This window comes from Camelus ferus, chromosome 25 (genome assembly GCF_009834535.1).
Source record: "Camelus ferus isolate YT-003-E chromosome 25, BCGSAC_Cfer_1.0, whole genome shotgun sequence".
In the NCBI taxonomy this organism is placed as follows: domain Eukaryota; kingdom Metazoa; phylum Chordata; class Mammalia; order Artiodactyla; family Camelidae; genus Camelus; species Camelus ferus.
Genome location: NC_045720.1, coordinates 31,690,618 through 31,708,070, shown reverse-complemented (window position 1 = coordinate 31,708,070; position 17,453 = coordinate 31,690,618). Strand labels below are relative to the sequence as shown.

The 17,453-nt window shown below is 35.5% G+C and overlaps 1 protein-coding gene across 2 annotated transcripts in view; it reads right to left on the bottom strand.

Moving 5' to 3' along the window:
* STK3 (serine/threonine kinase 3) overlaps positions 1 to 17,453 on the bottom strand; it is a 233,307-nt gene that overhangs the window by 78,421 nt on the left and 137,433 nt on the right. For both annotated transcript variants that reach the window (XM_032467980.1, XM_032467979.1), the window contains one exon: positions 16,634 to 16,759. In XM_032467980.1, the coding sequence (XP_032323871.1) occupies positions 16,634 to 16,759 (126 nt within the window). The remainder of the gene's footprint in view (positions 1 to 16,633; positions 16,760 to 17,453) is intronic.

The window sequence follows — 17,453 nt, the reverse complement described above, 5'->3', positions numbered from 1 at the left end:
CTTTCAGGATCTCCAGAAGTCATAAAAGACATGTTCATCAGTACAGTAAGCCTAAATGGTGAGAAGCGTGTGGGCAGGACTTCAGAGGCTCCATGATGCAAGACTGCACAAGTTCTTGGCATTGTATTAAAAGCTTCCAAACAAAAGATTACCTTACATCCCCGGTGCACAATACTGATAGACAATAGAGTAAATTAAAGAGTAAAAGCAACCTTCACCATGCCTTTTCTTTTTTCTCTCACAGCCCAAAGCATGTTAAAGGATTAACAAAATATGAAGATTATAAAATCAAGTATTTTAAAATAAAAATAACACATTTAAAAATCGTTGTTGTTACAAGCAGTTTATAAAAAATCCACAAGAGGGCACCAAAGACAAAAGACTAGAATATATTTCATTAACTGGATATTTATACAGATAAAACAGGTTCGTAAGATGGGTTATTACACTTACTAACATACTAGCAATACCTTTCAGAAACAGACTACTGGATACCAATTTTCAAAAAAATTAATAAATTTTTAAAATATCATAACCACTGTTATGTTATAATATCTTTTAAAATAAGCAACATTTACATTTCTTAAGGGACATTTCATCTACGTTCAGTAATCTCCCCAATGACTTGCATATGATAGCAGGAGTGCAGTGAACAGTTGCTGATTCCATAAAATTGACAGAAACACGCAACAGGAAATATCAAACATTCCTATTACTTTTATTATTGAATTCTAAATTGCTTTCAAATAAAAAGATTTATGATCGTACATCTTATGTTCTTAGAACAAACAGAACTAAGAGTTAACTCATGTCTTTGAAAATAATTGATTTTCCTCACCCTTTCTTTCTCTTACTCCTGTTTTGTTCCATTATGATAGTGTTTAACAGCAAATAGACACTTTAATACATATGTAACCAAAGAAATATCACTTGTATAAACTTAGAAGTGATAACATTATGAAATGAGTGTAAGAAATCAGCTTCCAAAACATACAGTTCAGAAGAAGACTTCTTGGAGCACAATAAAATAACAATATTAATTTTAACATGCAGTTTACATTACTGAAATTCGTGATACAAAAGGGAAATCTGGGGCGGTGGGGTGTCAATCAGGGCTGTGGAAAAACAAGTGATTCCCCCCAAAACCAAAAATTTATTACATGTTTGACTTAAGTGCTGCTGAGGAAATACTTATTATTTTTAGATGCAGATACATTCTGTGTTGATGTATGGGATAACCTTGAGGCACTAGGCTAAATAATAAGGGGCAAAGTCAGGTAAAATCCATTATAAAGCAACTTTATACACACATTTGTTGATTTGATAAATATTGATTAAATATTTATAAGTACTTACTGTGTGCCAGGCAGTGTGCTAGATACAGTCTTTGTCTTCGAGAAATGTACAGGTTAGTGGAGAGTCATAAAGGAGACAAATAAGTTCAGTGAGACGAGCATTCTCACAGAGCTAAACACAGGACACCACGGGAGCACAGAGGAGCACCTGCCTCACTGAGGCCTGGGAGGAGCATCACAGGAAGTTCCCCCTTTCCAGAGGCACCAACGGCTTAAATGACTCCGGAGGGATGAGGAGTTAATCAGGCAAAACAGAGTGAAGTAGGACGTTGTCTGGGCAGAAGCAGCAACCTATGTTTTTCTTTTAACACTTCTTGAGCAATCCCACTTTGGCTCATGGTTTACCTACCAGCTACGGAAAGCCTAATTCCCTAACTGCCTGAGTTCTCCCTTGGGGTTCAAACCTGCATACCAACTGCCTGCCACGAAATGACCTGGCTGGCCCATGCACACTTCAAATCAAGCAAATTCTAAAGTGATCTCATCTTACCCAGGAAGTTGCCCTGGAAAGCGTACTGCTGGAGAGTATTTCAGCCACAGCACAAAAAGAGGTGGGGACAGAACATAATGAAGTGAAGAAACACAGGCTCTGACTATTCTATCAAGAAGTTTGGTTATGAATAATTTGTTGTTGTTTTTGCATTATCTTTTTAGTTGTCAAAATGCAACTACATTTTTACGCTGAGGAGAAAGGCCCTAGAAGAAAAGGATAATGTGACGGACTGAAGAGGCTGCAGAGACACGGCTGACCTTGTAGAAAATGTCGAACAACTGACAAAGATTCCTGGAACTAAGCAAGTAGAAATGAGTATAGCAAAGTCACAGGATGCAAGGGCAATATAAAAAATGCATTTGCTTTCTATATATCAGCAATAAATAATTGAAACTTGAAATTTTTAAAAAAGCGTCTTTAAGACATCAAAAAAGAAAAAGAAACACTTATTTAGGTCTGACAAAATATGTATGGAATCTGTGTGGCACTGATGAAAAGGAAGCAAAGATCTAAATAAACTGAGAGACATTCCACATTCATGGACTAAAAGATTCGAAATGTGGTTAAGATATCATTTCTTCTTACTTAACGTATACATTCAATTCAATCCCAAAAGGCCTAGAACAGCCAACACAATAATGAATAAGAAAAATAAATCCTGAAGATTCAAAGCATCCAATTTAAAGACTTCTATAAAACTACAGTCATTAAGACAGTATAGCACTGGCAAAAGAACAGACACATGTATCAGTGGTATATCAATGGAACAGAACAGAGCCCAGAAACAAACCCATACAAAAACAGTCCACTGATCTTCAAAAAAGGTACAACGACAACTCAATGGAAAAAGGATAATCTTTTAAACAAAGGGTGCTGGAACAACTGGACGTCCACATGAAGAGAAAAAAAAAAGGAACCTAGACAGAGACGCCATGGCTTTCACAAAAATTAACTCAAAATAGATCATAGCCCTTAATATGTAACATGCAAAGCCAGAACACTTTTAGAAGAAATCATAGGGTCAATCTATGTTACCTCGAGCTTGTGTGAGTTTATAAATAAAACACCAAAAAGCAAGATCCATGAGAAAATGAACAGGTGACATTAAAACTAAAATTTCCGCTCTGTGAAAGACACCATTAAGAAATGAAGAAACAAGCCATAGACTGAGAAAATAATTGCAAAACACGTATCTTATAAAGGACTTGTGTCCAAAATACACAAACAACTCTTAAAAATCAACAATATCTTAAAAATCAACAATAAGAAACAAACAAGACAAAAACAATTTAAAAATGGGGAAAAGTACTGAATAGACACTTTGTCCAAGATACATAAATGACAAATTATCATATAAAAAGATGCACAACATCTTTTGTCATTAGGAACTGGAAGTTAAACCAACAATGAGATACCACTGAACACTTGTTAGAATGGCTAAAATGCAAAAACAAAACAAAACAAAACAACAACCAAAAAAACCCAAAAACCTGACAATACTAAGTGCTGGTGAAGATGATCAGTAACAGAAACTCTCAGACATCGTTGGTGGGAATGCAAAATGATGTGGTAACGCTGAAAGAGATTTTGGCAGTTTCCTACAAAGCTAAACATATCATAACATATATCAATTATGATCCTTGGTATTTACCCCAACTGATTTGAAAACTTACATCCATACAAAAGCTAGCATGAAAATGTTCATAGCCACTTTATTCCTAACTGCCCCAAACTAGAAGTGACCAAGATGTCCTTCAGTAGGTGAATGGATAAACAAATAATGGTACATCCATGCAATGGGATAGTATTTAGTAAAAAAAAAAAAAAAGAGCTGTTTAGTCATAAGAAGATAAGGATGAATCTTAAATGCATATTGTTAAGTGAGAAAAGCCAATGTAAAAAGGCTACATACTGTATGATTCCAATTATATGACATGGAAAAGGGAAATGTATAGATGGTAAACAGATGAGCAACTATAAAGGATTCAGGGCTAGAGGGAGGGTGGAATAGTTGCAATATGGGGGCCTGGGGGTGGCAAAAATATTCTGCATGATACTGCGTGAACACACATTTGTCAAAACTCATAGAACTTCACATCATAAAGAGTGAACCTAAATGTATGCAAATTAAAAAAAATCACTTAGTGGGTCAGCAGACCCCAGGGTGGACTGCAGAATGTGACACATACACACAAATCTAACTGTATTACAACTGTATAAAAAACTTCACTGAGGGAGGTGGGGAGAAAAGGTGCTAATCTAAGTAAATTTGGAAGTGAATAGAGTCTTTAAGACTTAAAAGAAAAAGCACCGTCCACTGTGCTCTAGTTGATACAGTTGTTCCCCATGGAGATATGGGTTAATAATTCTGAAACCACTATACATGTATATAGAGATCTAAAATATTTACCAAAAGGATGGTGGATGGTGGGAGCCAGGTTTCTCATCACTACAATGAGAGTTATAACCAACCAAGAAGAGGCAGATAGAATGATTCGTGTGGTAATGGATTCGAGTCAGAGACACCAGTACGAACTCATGTTTAGCTTAATATAGACACAGATGGAGATATACATACACACACGTATGTATACATATATATAGATATGTTTGTATACACAAGTTGGTACACACACACACACACACACACACATCTCCTTGCTTTGTCAGCTGAGAGGGTCTATAATTGACAAGACCCCACAGTAACAACAAGTACAGTTCAGATCTCGGTTTCTAGTACTATTCTCTAATAAAAGGAACTAGTCTCCTAGGACTCTAGGACTGTAGCAAGAAATACGTAAGTTGAGTCTGAAGTATCTCATAGCATTAGAGAATAAGGAAGTGTGTAATATAAAAGCAAACCCCACAATGATGGGGTTATGTCAAAGGGACAAATGAGCCAATTAAAAAAGGCTCCCAATGACCAAAGCTGGAACAATGTAAACAGGAAAATAAGATAGTATTGGATTATAACACAAAGTGTAAACTAAATAACTATGAGTAAATAAGATATATGCTTGAACCAGTAAATAAATGGGGAAAATTGGCAAATCTGAGTAGAAGAATTCCAAATAATTTATGTGGAAACTCTGCCCTCAAGGAGAGGGAGCACAACTCCCTACTCTTCAACGTGGGCCATGTATTGCGATTTCCTCCCAGAAAGTAAAGTATGGAAAGAAGGAAAGAGTAATTTTATTGTGAAGAACTTGATAAATGCTACCTCAGCCAGGTGATCGTGGACACTGACGAGTCATGTTAACAGAATGTACTGTGATACTGTGATTTAAGAAGAGATATGTATTTGATCTTTGTCCCCAGTTCCTAGTGAAGGGCTTCTAAAACCCTTACAGTTTCCTGAGTGATATGTATGGGAGGAGCATGCTTTGTCATTCATAATAAGCCCTGGTCACCCATACCTGAGATTATGCTAATAAGGTGACTCTCGGAGGATGGGCCCTAGTTGCCAGAGGAACCAGCCCTGTGATTAGAGGGTTGGAACTTTTACACCTACCTACTCCCTGACCTCCTGGATAGGGAAAAGAACTAGGGATTGAGTTAATCACCAGTGGCCAATAATTTAATCAATCATATCTATGCAATGAAGCCTCTATTTAAAAAAAGCCCTACGAGAAGGGTTTTGGAGAACCCCCAGGTTGGTGAGTACATTAAGGGGCTAGGAGGGTGGCAGGCCCAGGGAGGGCACGGGAGCCCCATACCCCTTCCCCAGGCCTTGCCCTATGTGTCTCCTGTTCCATTTGGCTGTTCCTGCGTTATGTCCTGCATTGGTAATGGTAAATGAAGTGTTTTCCTCAGTTTTGTGAGCTATTCCGTAAAATTAATGAACCAGAGGAGGGGCACCTGGAACGCCTGACTCACAGCCCGTTGGTCAGAAGTGCGGGAGGCCCACACTCATGATGAGTATCAGAGAGGGGGAGAATGTTTTGTGCGACTGGGCCTTAACCTGTGGAGGCTGTGCTAACTCCGGGTAGTCAGTATTAGAAAGAATTAAATTGTGAGACACCCAGTTAGTGGACTGGATAATTGTTTGGTGTGGAAAACCCACACATTTGGTGGCAGAAGTGTTGTAAGTAGGAGAAATGAGTTTTTCCTTTAGTATTCTTGATATAAATGTGACGAGACTAGCTTTGACTTCTGTGATCTTTCTCCCAAAAACCAATAACCCCAGGGTCATCATAAGAAAATATATCAAACAAATTCCAACTGAGGGACATTCTACAAAATATCTAACCAGCATTCCTCAAAGTTCTCAACGTAGTCAAAAACAAGGGCACTCCTATAAACTGTGACACCAAGAGGAGCCTAAGGAGGCATGATGACTAAATGTTAACATGGTGTCCAGGACGGGTCCTGAAACGGAAAAAGGACACTAGGTGAAAACCTAAGTCAATCTAGATGGAGTACAGACTTACTATGAACGCTCCTTGGTAACAACAAAACATTGCATTTTAAAGTTGTATTGAGTAGAGAGAGCAACTGTTAGTAGATACACTTTAAAAAGTAGACTTTCTACAAGCAATTCAGGTATTTATAATATATATGAACAAATATAGTTATGTTTTTTAATCAACTCACACCAAAGATTTGGGAATATCTACCACTAACATCAAGAAAAGAAATTCTTAAAAAAAAAATTCTTACCATACAATATAGTTGACTCACCTCAGCATCAAATTTGTATCACTTCCTTAGAAATGCCAAAAAGATAAAGAAAAAGAAGCTCTTTGCTGGGTTTAACAGCGTTTAAACTAGCACAAAAACCTTGATATTGGGATTAACCTGCTGCAGAAATCTGTTTGCAATTTCTTTAATTTTAAAAATCTGTACAATTACCTCAGCACTGATCAAAACATGTCAATTTGTCAAGCTGTATTCTCATCAGACAAGCTTCTTTTATAATAGGTATAAAAATCAAATTCATAAGGCACTATTTCCAATCATGCCCCATACCGTTCTTGAATAAAAAATATTTAAAGAGATTTGTTTATAATGGTTACAGGGCACAGGTGTATAGCACTAAAGGATTTTAAAACAACATATCTTAATGGTTCTCATATAATATTTCCTTTTCAAAAGTCACATTGAGAACTGATGGAAATGTCGATTTAATTTTAGGCCACTGTAGTAAGTTGAACTATATAGAAGTAAATTAAATTTGGAAAAATCGTAAGTTGATATTGGTATAACCCATAAATTCTCTGAAAATTGCACTTACACAAAAGGGAATAAGCAGGCTCTATAACGGGTTCAAGTATTAATACTGAATATCAAATATAAATATCTCTTACAATGCAGCAACTCAACATGGTCAATTTCACAGTGCTAGGATTTTGAAATCAGGGAAAGAACTTGATTTATATTATCTCAAAATTTAGCATTATGAAATTTTTCAGTGGTCTAGTGCCAAACGGGCTCTGTGTCATGTTAGCCCAGTCACTGGAAAAGAACCAATCCAGGGTCGGGACTAAAGACAGCTACCATAAAGGCCACCAAAGAATACAGGTCCCCTGTATTCTTAAGCTAAAAATAAATGCAGAAGAAAAACTTGGCAACACAGATCTCCCATGATGCTGAAATGACCACTCATTTTTGAAATAATAAAAAGGAGGGAAAAAATGGAGAAAAATCTCAAATGAACACAACTAGTATATCAAAATACACGTTCAAAATCTTCTGCTATATCCTAAAAGCTAGCCAGTCCCCAGTACCATAAATAGCAGGTACTGGCCAAATGAACCCATCAAATTGGAGCAAATTTCAAAAAAGAATCAGCCAAGTTTCATGAGCCAATGGTACCAAGATGAGTTACAAATGAATATACGGGCAGGTTACAAAGCAACAACCTTGACTTCACAAATATAGATGTTAAAGCAAGCACAGAATCAATCAAATAATGGCTCATTATTCTACAACTGTTCTCATATGACTGGAGAGACCAAGATAGCACCTTTGTTCCCCTAGGTATAGAAAATTATTTCGTAAAAGACTCAGTGGTTCAGAAAAAAAGAAATAACCATTTACTTCTTTCCTTCTTTAATTGAAGTATAGCTGATTTAAAATTCTGTGTTAGTTTCAGGTATATCTTTATTTCTATTCTTATTAACTAATTTGGTATGACTTGCCTTAAATTACCCTGATATATTGTAATGTTATCTTTTAGAAGTTTTCTCTTCCCTTCTTGGATCATTTTAATTTACAAATCGTCCAGAATAAACTAGAACTGAACAGACCAAAATTTTTCTTTGAATTGTGATAATTTGAGTACTCAAAGTTTTAAATCATTTTTATAGATTTATTTATAAAGATACATTAGATGCCATCACATTGAAAACTGAATATTTATCATTTCAGAACACCCAAGAAATGACACACAATAGGAATTTCCATTAAAATGGAGGACTGAACATAGGGTTTTATGCTTATTCCACTCAAAACCCTCAAAAATTTTTACTGTATAAAATTACAATAAAGGCACAGGAAAAAGATAAACTCATAAAGACAAAGAGCACAGAGGAGGAGACAACAGCAAATAGGAGATGTCAAAAAATTTGGAAGGTAGAAAAAAAAATCTGGAAGCTATAAAGCAGACAAATAGTTAAGTAGTAGCTCACTTAGCAGACCAACGAAACCCCAAACTTTAGCTTGTAAGGAGAGCAATCACAAGAGGCAAGCAAATTCGGGTCCCAGAGCAGTGGGTCCTAACATCTTTTATAGTAAGGTTCACAAGTCAACTAGTTCTATTCTTACACAGAAAGTTTCCAGGAGGCAATTTTAGTGTTTCTCCTAAATATGATGATTAGATGCTTGAGGAAAACCCATAAAGTGAAAAGTTAGATATCAGAACAAACAAAAAGGAGACAGACAAGGAAGAAAGCAAAAGAAAACTCAAAGTGATAATGATAATATAATAACAATGAGGAAGAGGAGGATATCTTGGAAATTATATATTTGATATGGAAAAATATAGAAGGGTTAGAAGATAAACTTGAAGAGCCCTCCAATAAAGAACAAAAAGATAAAGAGGAAAAAAAAAAAACCAGAAAAGATAAGGTCATTGAAAGATAAATACACAAGGTTTAACAAGCAAATAAAAGGAGAGTGAGACAGAGAAAGATCGAGGGGTTGAGGGAGAAAGAGAGAGGGTGGGAGGGGCAGAGAAGGGGCAAAAAAAGGGGGAGAGAGAGAAAAGAGAGGAAACTTATAAGAAGTAGCATATATAAAATTACACAGAACTTAAGGACATTTCCAAATTGAAAGGGCCAAAAGACACCACAAAAAGAATGGAAAAAGACCTACACTGGGGTACATTCCATGAAGTTTTAACTAACAGGAAAAGTGAAGATCTATCAAACTTCTATAAAACGTTCAAAGGATTAAGCATCCAAATGACATCTGTCTTCTCATCATCCTTACTACTGAGTCAAGAAATAAAGCAAGACTTTCAAAATTTTAAGAGAACGTTATTTGCAATCCAGAGTTTTATACCCAGAATTTTATACTCAATCAGTGGTAAAGGTAGAATAAAGACATGGTCAGATACATGAGGTCTAAAAACACCTACTAATGTCTGAAAGCTCCTGGGAGATACAGTCCATCAAAATAAGGAAGTAAAACAAGAAAGACAAGATCCAGGAAACAGGGGATCCATTAAGAAGAGAGGAAAAGGAAATTTCCAGGATGCTGTTGAAGAGAGGTCTTTGGACTATAGCTGTTCAAAACTCTAGAAAATAACTGCTCAGATGAGAGGAAGATAGAGGGCTAGAGAAAGAATGGGTCAAGAAAAAAGTATGACACTAATAAATTATTTGTGTTTGAACATACACAGAAAGCCTTTACAGCTCCTGCAAAGTGTGGGAATGTAGCATTTGAGACTAAATTAGTGCTAGGTACATAGAAAAATTAATGATAAACAAAAGTAACAAAAACTGTGACAATTACTAGCTCCAGAAATCACAAAAATAAAAAATATGTAATCATATTATGATGTTTACGTAGTCATAATATCTAAACACTGAGCAGGGATTTTTTTTTTAACAATTATGCATTATTTAGAAATATGCTAGAATATGGAAAAATGAAGGATAACAAGTAATCAGTTCTTTTAAAGAGTTTCAATTTGTGATCAATAATTTCATCTCCAATATAAATGTTCCTTAAAATCTAATTTTTCAAGAAGTAAAGGAATGAAAATAAATTTTAAAATTTTCTTTACTGGTTTTCTTTAAGCATATTTTTATTAGCTTAAAGTAGGTTTATAAAAATCTCCACCAATTCTTTCAAACATATTTGGCTATTTAAAACTTGTTTTAGGGGGAAGGGTATATAGCTCAAGCACTAGAGCACATGCTTAGCATGCACGAGGTCCTGGGTTCAATCCCTAGTACCTCCTCTAAAAATAAATTAAATTAAACAGACAAACAAACAAACCTAACCTCTCCCCCCAAATAACTAAAATAAAATAGATTTTAAAATACATAAATAAAAATAAAATTTGTTTTAAAGAACATAAAAAGAAGTTTTCAAAATACACTGGTTTAAGTCTGATCAGCGGTGTTATTTTGGTGGTCCTTAGAGAAGCAAAACCAGCAGCAGCAGCAACTACCACGAAAGAAACCAAAAACTAAACCAACAAAATAATAACAAAAACAGAAAACCCAGCCAAAATGTTATAATAATAGCAGTAGTGGTGCTATAAGTAGTAGCATTAATAAAAATGAAGCTAAACTTTATTGAGCATATTATGTGTGATAAACTGGTAATAAAGATAAATATATATATGTATATCTATTTTTATTACATTCCCATAACAGCTCTATGACGTATGATCTATCACTATCCCCTTTTCACAGACGGTGAAATTGAAGCAGGGAGGATAAGTAACTTGGCCAATGACATAGTTACTTGGGAACAGCATCAGGACTTTAGTCCAAGCAGTCTGTCCTGTTCTTAGATAAATTCTACCCCTTGCCCTCCCATTTAACCAATTAGGTACCGTAAAAGCTTCTGGACTGGCGTGGGCTGATTCTGACGCTGTACTATTCTCTACCAGTTTAAGAGACTCTCAAGAGATAGACTGACTGGAAGTTCCTTTATTAAAAAGGAATAGGAGGAAGACAGAAGGTTCTGAGAATGCTCACCTGGAGGCTGTATCACCATTTCTAGGGGACTGGATTTTTCCAAGCATCCTGGCATTTCTCCCCACACCCGTGCTGAGATTACTGCTTCAGTGAATCATATTTAAAGGGACTATGTCTTCTCTCAGACATTAAGGACCACAGCCTGACAAGTTTACAGTTCAGACCATAAAGAAATCACCAGAGAGTCCTCATTTCTTTTCCAAAGATAGAAGCTCTAAAACATCATCTAAAGCCAGTTAAAAGACAAAACCTTTTTCTCTGAATCATTACTAAATTAATATGAAATAAAATAACACCTTTCTTTAAATGAAAGTGAAAATAAAAGACCCATTACATGCAGAAAAGTGAAAAGCTCTCATGCAAGCCTACCAAGAAGTATCCTACTTCCTGTTCAACACTTACTTTATTTAATTCTTTTGCATCTGTTTAGATCCTTATATTTTACTTAAGTTAACACTGTGATCCACACAGGAAATATCTGAGCTGCAGTGACAAAGCAATTCTTGTAAACTCCTTATCATTTAATCTACTTTAAAAATGACCGCTTGTCAAAGATGCATTTTATGTGATCTTATAAATTCAATTTATTAAAACCATTCATTCCACTTTTAAATAATCCTCCAATGTACCATGTGTGAAGTGTTTGCCTTATTTTATTTTAAAACAGCAAGCACTAACTTTTATTGTGTAATTATTTAAACTTAAGTGCCTATATAATATTTAATAAGCCATACCAGCTAACTTAAAACTAATCTTTTAAAAATCAATGATTAATTAATTAGATTTTAAGGGAATGTATAGTTTAATGTATAATTAATAAGTCACCAGAATGCATGCTCACAGCTTGAATGCCACAGATATATTAGTATAATCTGAATGGAAACAAGAAAAAGTCCTGTATGCCTACAATTTATATAGATGGCCTATGTCAAATTTTGTGTTGACCTGGTCAGAAGTGAAGGCAAATTTCATGAAAATGTTTGAGTATTATGAAAATTAGAGTATCACTTTAATGACAATTTGGTCATGAACATCAAAAGAGATGTAGCTTTATGAGAATTTAGCTATTTTACTTTAAACTATATATGTAATCCAATTTTTTGCCAATTTGCAAGAGAATTTCAAAGGAATGAAAAATATAAAGACAAATTCTATGTAAAATTTTGAGCCTTCAGTGTCAATAAATGATTCTGAGAGAACGTTTAAAAATTTGGTAAAAATGAATGGCAATGAGGAAACACACTCTGACGTAGGGAGACTTCAGATCCACTCTGCACAGTGTGTCTGTGTGTGTGGATACTTATTTATATTCAGGGCACAACTGACAAAATGATCTCAAGATGGAAACTACTGCCTGAGAACATAATCTAAAGCATAGCAAATGAATACTGCTCAAAGTGTAACTCTGCCAAGACTTTTAATTTTTTATGATTTCAATTTGAACAACAAAATATGGCATAATACTTTCACCAGAAACACTAGCTTGGCTCCAGAGAATAAATGCTTATTTGAAAAATAAAGAAATCATAAAAACCTAATGTGATTTTTTAGATCGGCCCTCAATATTCTGACAGTCCCCCATTCAAAAGGTAGAACCTAATTCCCCACACCTGGATGTGCACACATACCGAAAACAATGGGATGGCTTTGGAACAGGGCAATGGGCAGAAGCTTGAAGCACTTGGAAGACAGTCCTAATAACAGCCTGAAAAGTGATAAACTTTTACCTCTTACATTTTGGTCACTGATTCATCCTATTAGACCTTATAGTAAAAAGTCAGTGTATACGATAAGAGGTAGGGGTCCAACATCACTTACATGTGGCTAATCCAGCTGCCCCAGCACCAACAGTTAGAGACCGCTCTTTTTCCACTGAATGATCTCCATACTTTCATTGAAAATTAACTGGCCACAGATATCTAGGTTTATGGACTCTCAGTTCTATTCCATTGGTGTATATGTCAATCTTTACGTCAGTAACACATCAATTTAATAGCTGTAGCTTTGTATTACATTTTGAAATTGGAAAGTGAATCCTCCAACTTTGTTCTTCTTTTCCAATACTGTTTTAGCTACTTGAGGCCACTTGTTTCATATGAACTTGAACACTGGCTTTTCCTTCTTGCAAAAAAAGACCACTGGGATTTTGATAGGGACTGGATAAATATGTGAGTCACTTTGGGGAGTACTGTCATTTAAACAACAGTAAGTCTTCTAATCCATGAAAATGGGATATCTTTCCATTAATTTAGGTATTTTTAAATTTCTTTCAGCAATGTGTTGTATTTTTCACTGTCTAATTCTTTCACCTCCTCAACCACGTATATTCTTAGGCAGTCCATTCTTCTGGATGCTATTGTAAATGGAATTGTTCTCTTAAGTTCCTTTTTGCGTTGTTCATCACTGGTGCATAAAAACATAATTGATTTTTGTGTGTTAATCTTATACCCTGCAACTTTGCTGAAAGTGTTTATTAACTCTAGAAGATTTAGATGTTTTTGACAGACATCATCCAGGAAGCTGCTCCAGTTCAAGGGGACCAAAACAAAGGCAAGCCTCTGTGCCAGTCCCCCAGGGAGTTACCAGATAGCTCAAAATGCAAAAGCACAATCTTTTGAAAACAAGGTTCTTCCTCCTCTCCCACCCCAACCTCCACCACTGTTCCCATGGCTGCCACTGAGCTAAAAAACTGGGGATGGCAGGATTGTAAAGCAAAAATGCCACAACACTTTCTTACCAAAACTTAACTGCCTTTCTTCATTAAACACTCCCCCTGGCTGCTTTTTTTTTCCCAGATTCTAGTGTTTTGAAAGGTTGATTTTTAGTTTCGCCAACTTAATAGTTACTTCTGAGGAGCCACTGATTCTTAGATTTCACTACTCCATCATTTTCCATGACCAGTAACTTCTTGTAGCAAATACAGTGTGGTAGAATTGACAGTGTGTAACTCCTGAGACTATGTCAAAAGGCACTGAGATGTCCTCCTTGTTCTCTCTCTTGGTAGCAGTCAGTTGCTAGACTGTGATGACTTTCAAATACCCCTGTGGAGAGTCCAATGTGGTAGGAAGCTGAGGCAGCCTGCCAAGAGCCAGATGAGTGAGTTCTCTGGGAACTCCAGTCCTTGAAAAGCCTTCAGATGACTGCACCTCTAAACAACATTTAAACTGTACCTCAGGAGAGACTGAGCCAGAATCATTCAACTCAGCCACTCCTGAAATACTGATCTACAGAAACCACGAAGTAATAAATGTGTGTTGTTTTAAGCTGCCAAGCTTATGATATTTAAAGCAGAGGCTCAAAATATGAGAACCTTTATATTCAATGACTTCTCAGGGAAGAAGAGTGTTTCAAGCAGTGGGAATGGGACATGCACAGGCCCTGAGTTAGGAAAGGTCATTGGCATGTATAAATAATTTAAAAATCTGAAAGAAGATCAATGTAACTGGAGCTTAGTGGAAAGGAAAACAGTGAAACAGAGGAAAAGAGTGAAGAAAGAAATCACCAAAGTGGCAGAAAGTAACCAAAGTGACTACAGTAAGGTCTTAAAAACGAGTAACATAAGGACCTACGGTGCAGCACAGGAAGCTATATTCAGTATCTTGTAGTAACATATAATGGAAAAGAATGTGGAAATACATATATATATGTGTATATATATGTGTCTAACTAAATCACTTTGCTGCACACCTGAAGCTAACAAACATTGTAAATCAACTATACTTCAATAAAAAAAAAACCCCAAAAACTAGCAACAACTGGAGCAGTCAATGGTTCCCTACCCATCAGAAATGGAAATCAGCCTATAATTAAGCATAGGAGGACAAGAGAAAAACAAAATAGTCATCTGTCCAACAACAGCTAATTAAAGGCAGGTAACTAGTCCGGCACTGATAAGAAGCTTGCATCAGGTGAAGGAAAGCCAATGGGTACCACCCCAGAAGGGCAAAGAAGAGACTTTTTGAGAACATAATCTTCTTAAAAATTATATAACTTTGATAAGCCAATGTTATTTGTTTTCAGAAGTACTAATAAATATTTGATTGAAAAGTTGGCATAAAGTCTTAATGAAGGAGAATGGGAGTTTAAAAGTAAAAAAAACGTAGTTTTATTCTTAGATCCTCACCAGCTTTGTGAACTTTGGTAAATGACTCCTAACCTTATTTCAATCAACTGCAAAATGGGTAATAATATACACATATCCAATCTTACTTCTTTTAAATATCAAATGAAATAATATGACAAAAGTGCTTCTGAAACTACAGAAAAACCCACTAAAAAATTAACCTTTACAGTAAGATGTGAATCATTTGTAGCGAGAAATAAAAAAATAACTTATCCATTATCACACAGGAACCCAGAGTGGGAACTATAAAACCCTTTGAAAGCAAGAACCAAGGTCTTTACATCATCCCACATCACTTATGAAAAAAAAAAAAAAACCAAACCTTTATGAGGATGTTATTTAAAATTCTGAATGGTGAATTTATTGCCAAAACATTTTATGCTTAAAGCATCTGCCTCACCAGGCAGTCCCTAGTCACTGCCAAATGAATAACTGATGTAGATGAATATCTGAAGAAAATGATTATAAATCAGCTCTGCAAAGATGCACACTTGTCTTTGTCCTAGGCTACCATAGGACACAAGGTTTAATAACTGGTGAAGAGGTGGGGACAGTATTGCTCAGTGGTAAAGTGCATGCTACGCATGCACAAGGTCCTGGGTTTAAGTCCCAGTACCTCCATCAACAAATAAACAAACAAACAAACCAACCTAGTTACCTCCTCTGCAAAAAAAGAAAAAAATTGAAAAAAAAAAAAACTGTTGAAAAGGGTAAAAAAATTTCAAAAGAAATCCCAACTGAGTAACCAGTCTCTGAAATTAAAAGTAAATTTGCATTAACAAAATAATACTATTTGTATGCATAAACTGTAAGATCAAAAAAAAAGACGTCTAGGGGAAAATATAGACGATGTTATCAAAGACATTTTTAATCAATATAAAAATAAAATATTTGTGTTATCAGATTTAATGGCTCACTGGATACCAAGATGTATTTATCTCTATATCTCATCTTTAACTAACCAGAAAAAACATTTGTAATTTGAAACAAGGGAAAAATCATTAATGAAGCACAGAAACATTAAACATTATAAAATGTGATATATAGATACAACTTTTATTTGATTAAAATGCACTGATGCACTAATATAAAGTAAATGGAATGAACTGGTCCTTACATGTCACTCAAGCTTTTTTCTATTGTGGTACTCTACCTACAGCACAGTTGATGACCAGTTAAAGAGTTAAGTTCTAGAAGATATGACACAAAATTGACCAAATTCAAGACAATATTTATCTAACAAAAAAAGAGTGTCAGTTAGATACTAGATACTGTACAAGCCTATTGTATCAACTTTACACTCCCATTAATTACTAATTCTTAAGACATCAGAAAAGGATGGCAAACATTTTAATGAAAACAAAATATATTTTGAGATTTACTGAACAAGCGTACTCAGTCGTACCATAAAACAGGAAGTGCTTTTGATATACTTAAAGAAAAAAAACAAAATTAAAGGAAAATAACTCAAAAGAAAAAAATCAACTTTTTGAGGGTAATTACGAACCGAATTTTCTTCCTCTTCTTCCAGTTCTCGCTGCTGTTCTTCATGTCTTTTTGCTTTTATCTCCATAGCTTCTGTGATCAGGTCTCTTAAAATCGATACAGGTTTTGCATTCTTGATAAAAGGATGCTAGAAAAGTAAAATTCAATGGTATAACTTCAAAGTTTCCCTGAATTATAGCTAAGAAACATTAAAACAACATGGAAATGTGAACCAGTCATAAGCTTCAATGATTAAAGATTTAAAAAAATGTTAGTGCTAAAGAAGAAATTACTGACATTTGGAAGAGGCTTTAAAATGGTGAAAATATCATTTGGGAAAACTATGGGTAAGAATTTTACCAGATTATAAAAATTTCTAGGATTGATGGCAAAGAACCAATAAATTCTTTTATAGCAGTTTTAGACTGATCACTAGATAAATTAAGTTCTATCAAGATACCTGTGGTGGAGACTCCTAGTCACCTATCCAAATAGAGCTGTGGCTGGGAACTACGGCTGCCCAGGTAGGTCCTACATCTCTCAGCCTCCCTTTCAGCTGGTTGTGATTATGAGACTAAGTTCTCACCAGTGACATGTGAGTGTCAGCGTTGTTTTCTACTTCCTGATCTGGGCCTTAAACCCCTGTGAGTGTGCACTCTTCCACGACCTCTCTTTCTGCTAAGCTGGGAAACAGACAAAGACAGTGCCCTGGAGGACGGTGGAGGAGCAAGTAGGAAGAAACCCCAGTCCTAGTCTGAAAAATTCTGAGAAACATTGGTGGAAAGGTCATAAAAATTAATAATAATTGAAGACATGTTCTTTACCCTTAGGGAACTTATTAT